Here is a 13,877-nt window from a genome sequence, read left to right as displayed (position 1 = left end):
GGTGGGGGAGCTGTAGTGACAGGGTGGGGGAGCTGTAGTGACAGGGTGGGGGAGCTGTAGTGACTTTGTGGGGGAGCTGTAGTGACAGGGTGGGGGAGCTGTAGTGACAGGGGCTGGTGGGGGGAGTGAAATGAGCTGCGTAGAATGCAGGAGCAGGTCTGTGACGGGGAGCGTCTCAAATATTTAAAGGCCTGCGCTGTAGCTGCCCCCCCCCCTCCTCCAAATGAAGGGGGGAGGGATGGGAGGGGGAGGGGCACAGGATATCACTGCCCACGCTCCCTCGGACCCCTGGGTCCTGTCAGGTCCAGAACGCTCGCCCTAGCCCCCGCCCAGCCTAGCCCAGCTTGGCCCTGCTCAGCTCAGTCCAGATCACCCCGCATCACCCTAACAGTCTGTCCCCCAGCCCAGCTCAGCCCCTCCCAGCCCAGATAACCCCAGTCCACCCTGGCTCAGCTCACATGCTGTTGTAATTTAGGGTCAATTATTATGGTTCCAGAGTGCCCCGGAGAAAAAAAACGAAACGTCAAAGCTTTAAGTATATGCAATTTCAGACATCAAACCATCCAAAACTCCTCAACAATAATGGGCTAATTTTGCTATTTCCCCTAGTGATGGGCCTATGATGCTTCTAAGATGGTAAGCTGAGCATTGCACATAATAATTATTGAGGTTTTTCTAGTTGTTGTGCAGAGAAAAGTGGCTCCTATCACATTTGAGTAGTTGTACTATTCAGAGTTATTGAACTGCAACCATTGCTTTTCTGTTTAAATTAAAGGCTGTCCTGTTTTTCTGCTTTGGGTTGGAGTTTTTGTTGCCTTATTTGTCAGTTTTTTTGCATTGAATATTTTACAATGGGATGATGCACATTACAACCCCAATATGTGTTTTACAGTTCCAGGCCAGTATGGCTGTTTTATACATTTAATAAGAAACAGATATGTTGAGTACAGTACTTGGTGTGACTGCATATATTAAGTGCGTGTGTGTGTGTGTGTGTGTGTGTGTCAGTATGAAGGGGTGTGGAGAGTAAAATGCCTGAGGGGATCGGCTGTGTAAAGCATTTCAGAATGTGTGTGTGTGTGTGTGTGTGTGTGTGTGTGTGTGTGTGTGTGTGTGTGTGTGTGTGTGTGTGTGTCCATGCGCGAGCGTGTGTGAGTGAGTGTGGGTGTGTGCGTGGGACAGTCAGCCAGTCAGTTGGGCTGCTGCTGCCTCACCATGGCTGTGCTCTCTGCTGAGGTCTTACACTGGCATGTGAGTTTCTACAACCATTTTATTTATTTTTCTTTCATTGTCTCTCTCTCTGTGTCCCTCTCTCCCTCCCTCTCTCTCTCTCTCTCTCTCTCTCTCTCTCTCTCTCTCTCTATCTCTCTCTCTCTCTCTCTCTCTCTCTCTCTATATATATATATATATATATATATATTTATCCTATGTTCTTTCTGCATGCTTTGACAGTGGAAAAGTTCTGCGCGTGATCGCTCTACAGTAGTTAAAGCTGCTGTCTGAGAGCAGATTTGTATTGGAATTAGAGGGCTGTGCCGTCACCTGTAGAGAATGGCTTGGATCTGCTTGTCTATGCCAGAGAAATACACATTGATTTTTCAGCTGTGAGAAGGTTCTGGTTACAGCACTGCCAGTGTGTGTGTGTTTATTTTGCCTGAGTGTGTTTGGTTGTTTTGTGTCTTTGTGGCTCCCCGTGTCGTGCGGTTTTGAGAGCGAGTATTATTATTATTATTATTGTTATTATTATTATTATTATCATTATTATGGGATGTCCCCGGGCTAGCCGGCATGTCAGACAAACTTCCTGACACAGAGACAAGATAGAGCTGGAGATATGGGGTCCAACGTGACACGACTTGGAGTAAGACCGGCAATGTTAGGAAACAGCAGCAATAAATTTGTGTCAAAAGGGCAAAACATGCTTGGAGCATGAGTTACAGTAACCATGTCTGGCAAATGAGTTGGGATATGGATAAACCATACTGCACTGTAGCTCTTCATTCATATGTACTGTACAGCTCTCTTTAAAAAGGAGGACATACTGTAGAGTTGTTAGCATACATGTACAGTAACAACATAATACGTTATGAAAGTGCTTTATTAGCCATTTAGCTACACTATTGCAGTCTACACTAATGCTTCAATATTGTCTTATCTTTCAACTTTCATCTATAAGTTTATTAAGTGATATTGATAAAATATCAAATTAATTTAGTTGTATTACAAACTTTACTACAGTATACAGTGTGTGTGTGTGTGTGTGTGTGTGTTAGTGTGTTACTAACTTGAAAACATATAACCTATAACCGATAGGCTGCTACTAATGGAGAGTTGTCGGGATAGGAATGAATGAGTTGACGGCGGCCCTAGGACCCGGCCCTGGGTTACGCTACAGATAATAATGGTGGCCACAGACATTCCTGCTCTAAATTGCTACCTGAGGAGAAAGCCACTGGCGTTCCCCAGACATGAGGACGCAGATAGAGGACCAGGCCTCACCACAGAGCTACTGCCCTAGAATAGCAAGCTTCCTAGATAGCTGCGGGTGCCCCACTGGCACAAACAAAACACTCTGAGACAATGAGACGAGTGTTTGTGTAACATTAGTGTTCCGCTTTAAATTCTGAGAGAGGGAGAATGCTTTCTAAAAAGAATGTGCTCATGTTTTTTGACAATTTTATGAGCCAATCTCTCTCTCTCTCTCTCTCTCTCTCTCTCTCTCTCTCTCCCCCCAGGTCCGCATCGAGGAGTTGGAGGAGGAGCTGGAGGCGGAGCGGGCCATACGAGCCAAGGTACTGTATAGCACAGCATTCTCATACTGGCACTGATCTGACCTGGGCTTGGGCCTGGACTGAAGTCAAATGGAGTGATGAAGGAAAAAGGATAGAGCGTCCTGGGAGGAAGGAGGACAGTAGTGAGGGATAGAGCATCCCGGGATGAAGGAGGACAGTAGTGAGGGATAGAGCGTCCCGGGAGGGAGGAGGACAGTAGTGAGGGATAGAGCGTCCCGGGAGGGAGGAGGACTGTAGGTAGGGATAGAGCGTCCTGGGAGGGAGGAGGACAGTAGGGAGGGATAGAGCGTCCTGGGAGGGAGGAGGACAGTAGGGAGGGATAGAGCGTCCCGGGAGGGAGGAGGACAGTAGTGAGGGATAGAGCGTCCCGGGAGGGAGGAGGACAGTAGGGAGGGATAGAGCGTCCTGGGAGGGAGGAGGACAGGGAGGAATCGGTGGGCGGTTGGGAGATTCTGACAGTGGGGTACACAGGTCGGTCGCCGGGCCTCTGGTTCCCCCAAACCAGCTGCACCTGTGAAAATAAGCTGGAACAGAGACCCGGTGGTTCTGATTAACACACAGGGCAACCCCAGAGGCATAGGGAGCCCCCACATCCTCTCTCTCTCACACAGACACAAACACACACACACACACACACACACGCGCACGCACAAAGACACATGCGTACAAACACACACACATGTGCGTGCACGCAGACACCAAAACGCACACACACACACACAAACACACACCTACATACAGTACATGCTCGTACAAACACAGGCGTTCGCACACGCATTCGCAAATACACACACACACGTGTATACTGTAATGCACATGCACGCACACATAATGTATGTACACTCATACAAATACACATGCACATACAGTACTCGAACAAACACACACACACACACACACAACCACACACACACCCACATATACACACACCCACATATACACACACCCACATATACACACACCCACACACACACACACACACACACACACACACACACACACACACACACACACACACACACACACACACACACACACACACAGATAGCTCACTAATCCTTCCACCCTGTTCCCTCTGAGTGTAACGGAAGGACAAGTCGGCGTGTGGTTTTTCCCCCACTTCCCTTTCAGCTCATCAAGGGTGCCGAAAGGTATTCCTAGCTTTCCATACGCTAAAAACCCGAGCTTTAGTCCCTGTCAATCCTTACCTCCTCCCAGAGTCTTTAAACCACTCGCTATTTTAAACCAGACTCTTGAGGTGGGTGTGTGTTTAAGAGGCAGGCCCTAGTCAATCCTCTTAATTCTGACTGTCCACATTTGGTGAAGTAGGGCAGAGAAGATGGAAACGCACATATTTGACGTCTCGCCCCGGTGTTGAAGGGAGTGACATGGGCCCCTGGGGCTGTGTTTGCACACCTCTCTGCCTGACTGGGTGGTATCCCTAATGGCGCTGGGGTTTCTGCTGCCTGCGGTCTCCAGTCTCCCGTCTCCTGGCACTCGCCTCAGCCCACGACTCGCCGGAGTGTCAGGGGCAGGTCCAGACATGCCTGCCTTTATCTGGAACTCTGACTGCCGGGGTCCTCACACACACACACACACACACACACACACACACACACACACACACACACACACACACACACACACACACACACACACACACACACACACACACACACACACACACACACACAGACTACATACTTCCACCACAGACAGGCTCCTGGTTTGGCTCTGCTCAGGTACACAGGAGATAGCACCAAGAGATACTGACAGCATCTTCTCCCACGAGGAATGCTAGTTTGACAAGGATGTGCACACACACGCAAACACACGCATGCATGCACACACACACACAATGTACTTTAAAGGTTTGCAGATCACTTTTTGCCACCTTAAACACAAAGAAAAATTGTAATCTGCAAACACACACAGAGGTGCCTCTACTTTTTTCCATATGGATCAGAGCTGACCTCCATGTTCTCCCAGCAGCCTCAGTGGCGTTGAGCAGGAGTGGCTGTTGACTCTGTCAGTGGTGTGTGCTGAGTGAGATGAGCCCTGCGTGTCAGAGAGAGTGGGGAGAGCGGTTAATCCTCCTCTCACAGGCAGAGGTCAGAGGTCAGGGAGGGAGGAGGGATTCATTAATGGTCAACGGGCTGTTATGGGGGATAAGGAGGTGGACTGGGGAGGGAGGGAATCACTGGGGAGGACTGGGAGGACCAGGGGAGGTGATGGGAGGACTGGGGAGTATTGGGAGGACTGGGGAGTATTGGGAGGACTGGGGAGTACTGCGGAGTATTGGGAGGACTGGGGAGTATTGGGAGGACTGGGGAGTATTGGGAGGACTGTGGAGTACTGGGGAGTATTGGGAGGACTGGGGAGTATTGGGGAGTATTGGGAGGACTGGGGAGTATTGGGAGGACTGGGGAGTATTGGGAGGACTGGGGAGTATTAGGGAGGACTGGGGAGGTGATGGGAGGACTGGGGAGTATTAGGGAGGACTGGGGAGGTGATGGGAGGGCTGGGGAGTATTAGGGAGGACTGGGGAGGTGATGGGAGGACAGGGGAAGACTGGGGAGTACTGTGTAGGGGGTGGTGGTTTCAGGAAGTAACTAATATAACATAACCTCCCTCTATCTCTGAGACAAGTTTGAGCTGAAGTGAGTTTTGTCTGTTTTCACTCCGAGAGATACAGTACTCTGGTTTAGTGAAGCTACACCACCATACCCCCTCACCTCCACCAGGGAGGCCTGGACCAATGCCTTTAAAACCCCTCCTAACATTGACTGCAGTCTTTAAAACGCTCTTAAAATATACCATAAAAACACATATGCTTTTAAGTTGAAGAAAGGTACGGTTTGGATTGTTTTTGAGTTTAATGACCACATGTGGTCTGCGCATGTGTGTGTGTGTGTGCATGCCATGCGCATGTGTGTGTTGGCTCTGTTCTTTGAGAGTTTCGGAGCTTGCAATGATTTCAGTAAAACATTGGTGTGTTAGTCCTATGCTGACTGAAGCATTTTTATATGACTATTTGTAAGTTTGTTCTGTTGGCACTGTGAAAATATATGGAAGCCATATGCTGATATGTTCATGCCAAATTTGAACACTTCAGTCAATTTTGGTACACCATCTAAAACTCATTAACAACACCATAAAGATATCCCTCGTTACAGGATCAACACAACGTGGATCCCACTAACAGGTTGTCTAGCAGAGAACAGAGCCTAGGCTCACTCACACAGAAACACAAAACCATGATAATATTTGGGCTCAGTGACAGGAAGCTCACCCCATGCTGTGCTCTGATTGGACATGTGCTAGACCTCTGACCTTGACTTCTGTGGAGGTCACTTCCTGTTGGTGTCTGTCACAGCACTGCAGTCACCAACTCCACTTTCACTAGAGAACCTTCTGTATTGGTTAAACTGATAAAACCGTAAATGAATATCTGTTTTATATTAGAATCCATTGTTTTATACTTGACACTTTGATACTTTGATCTCAGTTACTTCCTCTGTCACACATTTTCACAAACTCATTTTGATTTGATGTGTTTTGCGGAGTTACATTATTAGTGGTGACTTTTTCACCATGGTGATTTGTGTGTGATTGACAGGTAGAGAAGCAGAGAGCTGACCTGACCAGAGAGCTAGATGACCTCACTGACCGCCTGGAGGAGGCAGGAGGAGCCACCGCCTCCCAGGTACACACACACATGCGCGCGCACACACACACACACATACACATACACACACACACACGCACACACACCCACACACACACACACGCATAGACACACACAAACACACACACCAATGAAATAATCCTTAATCGAACAGATAGAGGTGAACAAGAAGCGGGAGGCGGAGCTCCAGCGATTGAGGCGGGACCTGGAGGAGGCCTCCGTCCAATCAGAGGCCCTGGCGGCGTCCCTGCGAAAGCGTCACGGCGACGCAATGGCGGAGCTGGGGGAGCAGTGCGAGGGCCTCCAGCGGACCAGGGCCAAGCTGGAGAAGGAGAAGCAGAACCTGAGGATGGAGGTGGAGGACCTGGCCGCCTCCCTGGACACCCTGCAGAAAGCCAAGGCAAGTTGCACGCTTGTACAGTACTCCCAGGTCTCATTAGACTAAACCCTGTTTAAATACAGGATGAATACATGGAATAATATAGTATATCTCCGCCTTTGAGCTCACTGGGACCTTTCCTGCAGCAAAATCAAATTACTTTTGATGAATCTCCTTGAGCAGATATTCACATGGGCTTTTCAGCAAGGAAACGTTTTTAGTGAGTAAAATAATTAAGTTAAAAGAATCAGATGTTCTACGGATGGACTAAATGTTCTGAAGTTTAAAGCGTCTACAGCGACAGCCAGCTGTAGTATTATGGTCTGTTGCTGAGGTGTGTGTGCTGTCCCTTGCAGGCGTCCACAGACAGCCAGCTGAGGAAGCTGGAAGAACAGCTGTCTGAGGCGCACAGCAGAGGGGACGACCTGCAGAGGGCGCTCACAGAGGTCAACGTGGCCAAGAACAGACTCACAGGTACACACTCACTCACGCACGCACGCACGAGCGCACGCACGCACGCACGCACGCACGCGCACACACACACACACACACACACACACACACACACACACACACACCGTAGTGTAGCCTGAGAACACGAAACGTTTGGCATATCCTCTTTATCGGTGCGGTATTGATCTGGTTTACCCTGAGCTGTGCTGAGAGCATACACACACACACACACACACACACGCACGCACACACACACACAGGGATTTAACAGGCCTGTGGTGTAACAAATCAGATATTATAACATGGCCTTGAGTCTGGCCCAGATGGCGCGGCGCCAGTCTAGAGGTCCGTCCGGCCCTGGCTGTGCTGAGCGAAGGGAAACAGACAGAGGTTTGATGTGAAGAACATGTATCACTTACAGCTCATTCACTGGGAGATGTTCATAGTTGGCAGAGAGCCGGACGACCGGCCTCAGATGTCCTTGGACTTGGTAGAACAGTTTCAGCAAAGAAATTCATTACAGTTTCCAGTGATGAAGGGCGGTCGCAAGAGCTATCTGTCCCGTGGTCCGTAGGCATGCACATTAGCAACTGTATATCCTCGAGACGTGCAGTACTGTATCTGTGGTGATGGTGGCGCCGTGTTTGTGTCAGCTGATAACGTGGACCTGACCAGGCAGCTGGAGGAGGCGGAGAGCAGGGTCAGCCAGCTGAGCCGTTCCAAAACCCTGGTCCTCTCCCAGCACGAGGAGGTCAAGAAACAACTGGACGAGGAGCTCAAGGTCTGTGTGTGTGTGTGTGTGTGTGTGTGTGTGTGGTGTGTGAGAGAGAGAGAGATAGAGAGAGAGAGAGAGAGAGAGAGAGAGATGGAGAAAGAACGAAAGAAAAAGAAAGACAGAAAGAAAGAAAGAAAGAAAGAAAGAAAGACAAAGATTTCATACTCTACACTTACATTGGAAGCAGTCCAATCTTGAATCTAATCAATCAAGTCAATTCAACTTTTATTCCTGGCTCGTCTTAACAGAGGTCCATATCAGATAAGGAAAATAAATAATGATGAATAAATAGTACAAGACAAATGACATAAACAAAGAACATTATGAAAGGACAGGAGCAAAAACATTTGTTCATCAAAGATACAGGCAGTATCATACAGGCAGGTTACATACAGGCTCTTGCGCCAATGAGCGAGCATAGTTGATGAGAAGTGAGTATAACTTTATGCCGCACGCCCTGATGAATGACATCACAGGCGAAGGGCCGTGGCGCCGTCTGGCATGGCGCACGTGACACAATGGCGTGTGACCTCGTGTCGCAGGTAAAGCTGTCGCTGGGCAACAGCCTGGCGGGGGCGAGGCAGGAGTGGGAGGTGGTGAAGGAGCAGCTGGAGGAGGAGCAGGAGAGCAAGCTGGAGCTGCAGAGGATGGTCTCCAAGCTCAACAGCGAGGTCACCCACTGGAGGACCAAGCACGAGGCCGACGCCATACAGCACGCAGACGAGCTGGAGGAGGCCAGGTAGGGGCTAGGAAACACGCACACACACACACACACACACAGACACACACACACACACACACACACACACATACACATACACATACACATACACACACACACACACACACACACACACACACACACACACACACACATGTGCCCATGCCTGCGCACACACATGGCTGTACACACTCGCTCACATACCAAGAACAATATACAGTCGAGCATTTCGATCATGCCCGTGCCTGAATGTGTGTGTGTGTTTGTGTGTGTGTGTGTGTGTGTGTGTGTGTGTGTGTGTGTGTGTGCCTACAGGAAGAAGCAGGCCTCCAGGCTGCAGGAGGCTGAGGAGGCAGTGGAGGCCACCCAGGCCAAGTGCTCGTCCCTGGAGAAGACCAAGCAGAGGCTGCAGGGGGAGGTGGAAGACCTCTGCATGGACCTGGAGAAGGTAGGAGGCAGGAGACCTCAAACGCTGCTGTTCACACCTTCTATAGTGGTAGGAATAGGGTCATCATTATGGTCCTCTTGATCAGCTGTAGATCAACTCCTTATCATGACATACCCTATCCTTTAATCAATCCTGCATATCTCCTCCTTCTCTCTCCCTCTCTCATTCTTCCCATCTCCCCAATCCTCTTCTCCCCCTATCTCTCTCCTACCGTTCATCCCCTTTCCGTCTTCTCCCTCTCTCCCTCTACTCCTCTCTCTCTCTCCCCCCCTCACTCTCACTCTCCTTCTACCCCTCACCCACTCTCTATCCTCTCCCTCTTTCCCTGCACTCCTCTCTCTCTCTCTCTCTCTCTCTATCTCTTGCTCTCCCTCTACTCCTCCCTCTCTCTCCCCCCCTCACTCTCACTCTCCTTCTACCCCTCACCCACTCTCTATCCTCTCCCTCTTTCCCTGCACTCCTCTTTCTCTCTCTCTCTCTCTCTCTCTCTCTCTCTTTCTCTCCCTCTACTCCTCCCTCTCTCTCTCCCCCCTCACTCTCACTCTCCTTCTACCCCTCACCCACTCTCTATCCTCTCCCTCTTTCCCTGCACTCCTCTTTCTCTCTCTCTCTCTCTCTCTCTCTCTCTCTCTCTCTCTCTCTCTCTATCTCTTTCTCTCCCTCTACTCCTCCCTCTCTCTCCCCCCCTCACTCTCACTCTCCTTCTACCCCTCACCCACTCTCTATCCTCTCCCTCTTTCCCTGCACTCCTCTCTCTCTCTCTCTCTCTCTCTCTCTCTCTCTCTCTCTCCCTCCCTCCCCTCCACCCCAGGCCAGTAGTTGTGGCCAGGCTCTGGATAAGAAGCAGCGTGTGCTGGAGAAGCAGCTGGGCGACTGGCGGCAGAAGTGTGAGGAGCTGGTGGCGGAGGTGGAGGCCTGTCAGAAGGAGAGCCGGCAGCACGCCACCGAGCTCTTCAAGCTGAAGACGGCCCACGAGGAGGCTCTGGAGCAGGGGGAGGCGCTGCGCAGGGAGAACAAGGCCTACCAAGGTGAGAGAGACGCTCCAGGTTATATACACTCTCTCTATGTTGAGTAGACTGATTTGTGAGTAACAAAATGAGCTCGCGAGATCAGGACAGTCTCACGAGGCTACCTCGAAGCGACGGGCACAACTAATCGCCTCGAGGTAGCAGAGAGTAGTGTCCGGGCGGGGGTGTAACTGTGTAGGGCTTGACCTTGGCCTGGAGGTAGGAGGGAGCTGTTAGTTTCATTGGCCTGTGGGCTAGTATCAGAGTTTTAAACTGGATGTGAGCAGCTACAGGGAGCCAGTGTCGAGAATGAAGGGAAGTTGTATGGGAAGAACTAGGAGTGGGTGGACAGATACAGAATGATATAGTATTACGCTATTAAACTGAGGAAGGTCCAGACTATATACCGATCCAGAATGATACAGTACAGTTAGGCCCTGAGGTCCAGGTTATATACAGATCCTCCAGGCTCCTACTTTAGAACCAGGCCTTCCAGTGTAAATTAGCAACAGGGTTACAGGTCCCATAGGCCCTACACTAGAGAGAAGTCCTAATTTACAGGTGACCTCTTGACCTTTGTGAAAATACCAACATGCACACTCTCACAATGTTGTGGTGCTGGGAGTAAATCCCCTTAAAAGTTTCAAATGAAAAATGACATAGTCCCACACACACTTTTTTCTCGGAGAAAAAGTGTATGCAGGAGTATGTCATTTTTCATTTGGACCTCTTGACCTTTCCCTCCTACCCAGAGGAGATAGCTGACCTCACAGACCAGCTCTCTGACGGGGGGAAGAGCGTCCACGAGCTCCAGAAAACTAAGAAGAAGATTGAGATGGAGAAGGAGGAGCTCCAGGCCTCACTGGAGGAGTCTGAGGCAGCTTTGGAGGTACGGAGGTCTCGCTACCCATGTTGGAACCACCCTATAGGATATACGCCACACACAGCACATCTTATCCCAATGCAAAGGACTCCACTTTTTGACACCAGGAATTCTACAGCAAGTGTATCATTTGCCCTGTCTCAGTCCACCTTTGAACATCTCAAGCTTTCATCATCACAGCTATTGAAGGAGCCCCTATCTGATCGTTGTGTTACTTTGAAATTCTTCACAGCACACGCAATCTGTTGCTGAGAAGAGAGGTGTAAAGGTGAAATATTGTGGCAGGTCTGGCACTGTGGGAGAGAGGAGGGCCCTCGGGCGACAGGCTACATTTGCTTTGGTTAACCAGGCAGGCAGATCCCAGACACAGATAACTGGTGATATCAGCTATCAGCTTTCTGCTGCCATGGAGACTGGGGTTAAACTATATACATAGCCCTCGGGCCTTTTGGTACAGAGGGCTCCTATTCCCCCATGTTCTCCCCCGACCATCCTCTCTCACCTCTCCACCTCTCTTTTCTTTTTCCTCTCTCTCTCTCTCTCTCTCTCTCTCTCTCTCTCTCTCTCACTTTCTCTCTCTCTCTCTCTCTCGCTCTCTCTCTCTCTCTCGCTTTCTCTCTCTCTCTCTCTCTCTCTCGCTTTCTCTCTCTCTCTCTCTCTCTCTCTCACTGTGCTTCTATCACCCACTCTACCCCTCTCTCTTAATCACCTTTCCATCCCTCTTTTCTCTTGTCTTATGGGTCTCCCTCTACTTTCACTCTGCCCCCCCCGCTCTCTGTCCTCTTACCCCACCCCCCTCCCATCTTCCCCTGTCCCGACACCCCCACCCCCCTCCCATCTTCCCCCACCCCCCTCCCATCTTCCCCTGTCCCGACACCCCCACCCCCCTCCCATCTTCCCCTGTCCCGACACCCCCCACCCCCCTCCCATCTTCCCCTGTCCCGACACCCCCTGGCAGGTGGAGGAGACCAAGGTGCTGCGCCTTCAGCTGGAGCTGTCTCAGGCCAAAGGGGACCTGGAGCGCCGTCTGCAGGAGAAGGAGGAGGAGTTTGAGGCGGCCAGGTACTCTCCGCTCCTCCCACGCTGCCCCCCCCCCCCTCTATGATGCTGGTTCGTCTGCATCTCACTCTCCTCTGTGTCTTTCTGATGGTATCTCGTGTAAACCGTGATGCGGTCGTCGTTCCGCCCTTTTAACATTGTAATCTTCTCCTTGTTCTCTTTTTATTCTTGCTTACTAATACCAGACTCGTTTTTAACTCTGAAGGTAAGCTCTGTCATAGTACGGAAGTAACTACTTTTTATGCGCCTGTCCCAGATTGTTCCTTAAACAACCTTTTCTCTATCTCTCTCTCGTCTTGATCCCTCTCTTCCTCTCCTCCTCAAACCCGGTTTCTGCTCTCTCTTCCGCTACCAGGAAGAGTCACCAGAGGGCGCTGGAGTCCGTGCAGGCCAGTCTGGACGTGGAGGTGAAGGGTCGTGCGGAGGGCCTGAAGCTGAAAAAGAAGCTGGAGGCGGACCTCAATGAGCTGGAGCTGCAGGTGGACTTGCTGACCAAGAACAACACAGAGCTCAGCAAGAACGCCAAGAAGATGCAGCAGCAGATCAAGGTGGGAGGAGTCTCAGTCTATGGTCATTTTATCTTTCTTTCTTTCTTTCTTTCTTTCTTTCTTTCTTTCTTTCTTTCTTTCTTTCTTTCTTTCTTTCTTTCTTTCTTTCTTTCTTTCTTTCTTTCTTTCTTTCTTTCTTTCTTTCTCTCTGCCTGTAACACTGACAGATCAGACTGAATCCACTCCTGTCCTCCTCTCCGTTTTCTCTCCTCTCCTCCTCTAGGACCTGCAGGTCCAGCTGGAGGAGGAGCTGAGGGGTCACGAGGAGCAGAGGGAGGAGCAGGCGGCGGTGGAGCGGCGCTGCCTCCTGCTGGTCAGTGAGGGCGAGGAGACGCGCGGCGCCCTGGAGACCGCCGAGAGGGCCCGCAAGATCCTGGAGACTGAGCTGCAGGAGACCAACGACAAGTACAACGACCTCAACAACCAGGTGGGACACTGATGGGCTGACTGTGCGTTGGAAAAGGACACATTGCTTGGGTTATTGTATTCATTAAACATCAGTTATTTTATCTTAATTTAGAGTGTGTGTGTGTGTGTGTGGGGGGGGGGGATGATCTGCAGACACACACACTATCAGAAAACTATCGGTTTATATGCGACAACTCGTTAACATTAGGGTTGGGGATAGTTGAATATTCGCTGATGTCAACAAATGAATCCTCAAATGAATCCTCAAATGAATCCTCAAATGAGTCATCCTTCGCTCTCCTAGTTCCAGTCAGCGCTGAGTGGGCGGAGGAAGCTGGAGGTGGACCTGCAGACCCTACAGCAGGAGCACGAGGAGCTCCAGAACGAGCTGAGAGGAGCCAGCGACCGCACCAAGAAGGCCAGCTGTGAGGTACGGTAACCCACCACGGGACTCACTGTCTCAACTTCACCAAAACGCACGATTTATAGATAAAGAATTCTGAAACATGGAGGAGCAGACACCATGCTACAGGGCCAGGTTGGCTACAGCACTCACCGACATGTCTACCTCAGTAAAATAAAGAGAGATACAGTTGGACGTTTTCCAGGTAACTGAATTGCAAGAGCCAAAAACACTACGGGAATTCTTTATCTCACTGTCATCGAAATTGAATCAATTTATTGGACTGCATCCATTTGACTGGTTCGTCAACCAT

The 13,877-nt window shown here is 50.2% G+C and overlaps 1 protein-coding gene across 1 annotated transcript in view; it reads left to right on the top strand.

Moving 5' to 3' along the window:
- Nucleotides 1-1,215: 1,215 nt before the first annotated feature.
- Nucleotides 1,216-13,877, top strand: part of LOC311323798 (myosin heavy chain, skeletal muscle) — a gene marked incomplete at both ends in the record, with an annotated part of 14,993 nt that continues 2,331 nt past the window's right edge. The window contains 14 exons of the mRNA XM_084456095.1: nucleotides 1,216-1,251; nucleotides 2,736-2,792; nucleotides 6,412-6,498; nucleotides 6,635-6,880; nucleotides 7,216-7,333; nucleotides 7,966-8,093; nucleotides 8,630-8,826; nucleotides 9,124-9,256; nucleotides 10,068-10,284; nucleotides 11,016-11,152; nucleotides 12,105-12,208; nucleotides 12,561-12,753; nucleotides 13,025-13,180; nucleotides 13,466-13,591. Coding sequence (XP_084312221.1) covers nucleotides 1,216-1,251; nucleotides 2,736-2,792; nucleotides 6,412-6,498; nucleotides 6,635-6,880; nucleotides 7,216-7,333; nucleotides 7,966-8,093; nucleotides 8,630-8,826; nucleotides 9,124-9,256; nucleotides 10,068-10,284; nucleotides 11,016-11,152; nucleotides 12,105-12,208; nucleotides 12,561-12,753; nucleotides 13,025-13,180; nucleotides 13,466-13,591 — 1,935 coding nt within the window. The remainder of the gene's footprint in view (nucleotides 1,252-2,735; nucleotides 2,793-6,411; nucleotides 6,499-6,634; nucleotides 6,881-7,215; nucleotides 7,334-7,965; nucleotides 8,094-8,629; nucleotides 8,827-9,123; nucleotides 9,257-10,067; nucleotides 10,285-11,015; nucleotides 11,153-12,104; nucleotides 12,209-12,560; nucleotides 12,754-13,024; nucleotides 13,181-13,465; nucleotides 13,592-13,877) is intronic.

The sequence above is a fragment of the Borostomias antarcticus genome (assembly GCF_949987555.1).
Source record: "Borostomias antarcticus genome assembly, chromosome: 22".
NCBI classification, from domain to species: Eukaryota; Metazoa; Chordata; class Actinopteri; order Stomiiformes; family Stomiidae; genus Borostomias; species Borostomias antarcticus.
This window is presented reverse-complemented; position numbering and strand designations above follow the sequence as displayed.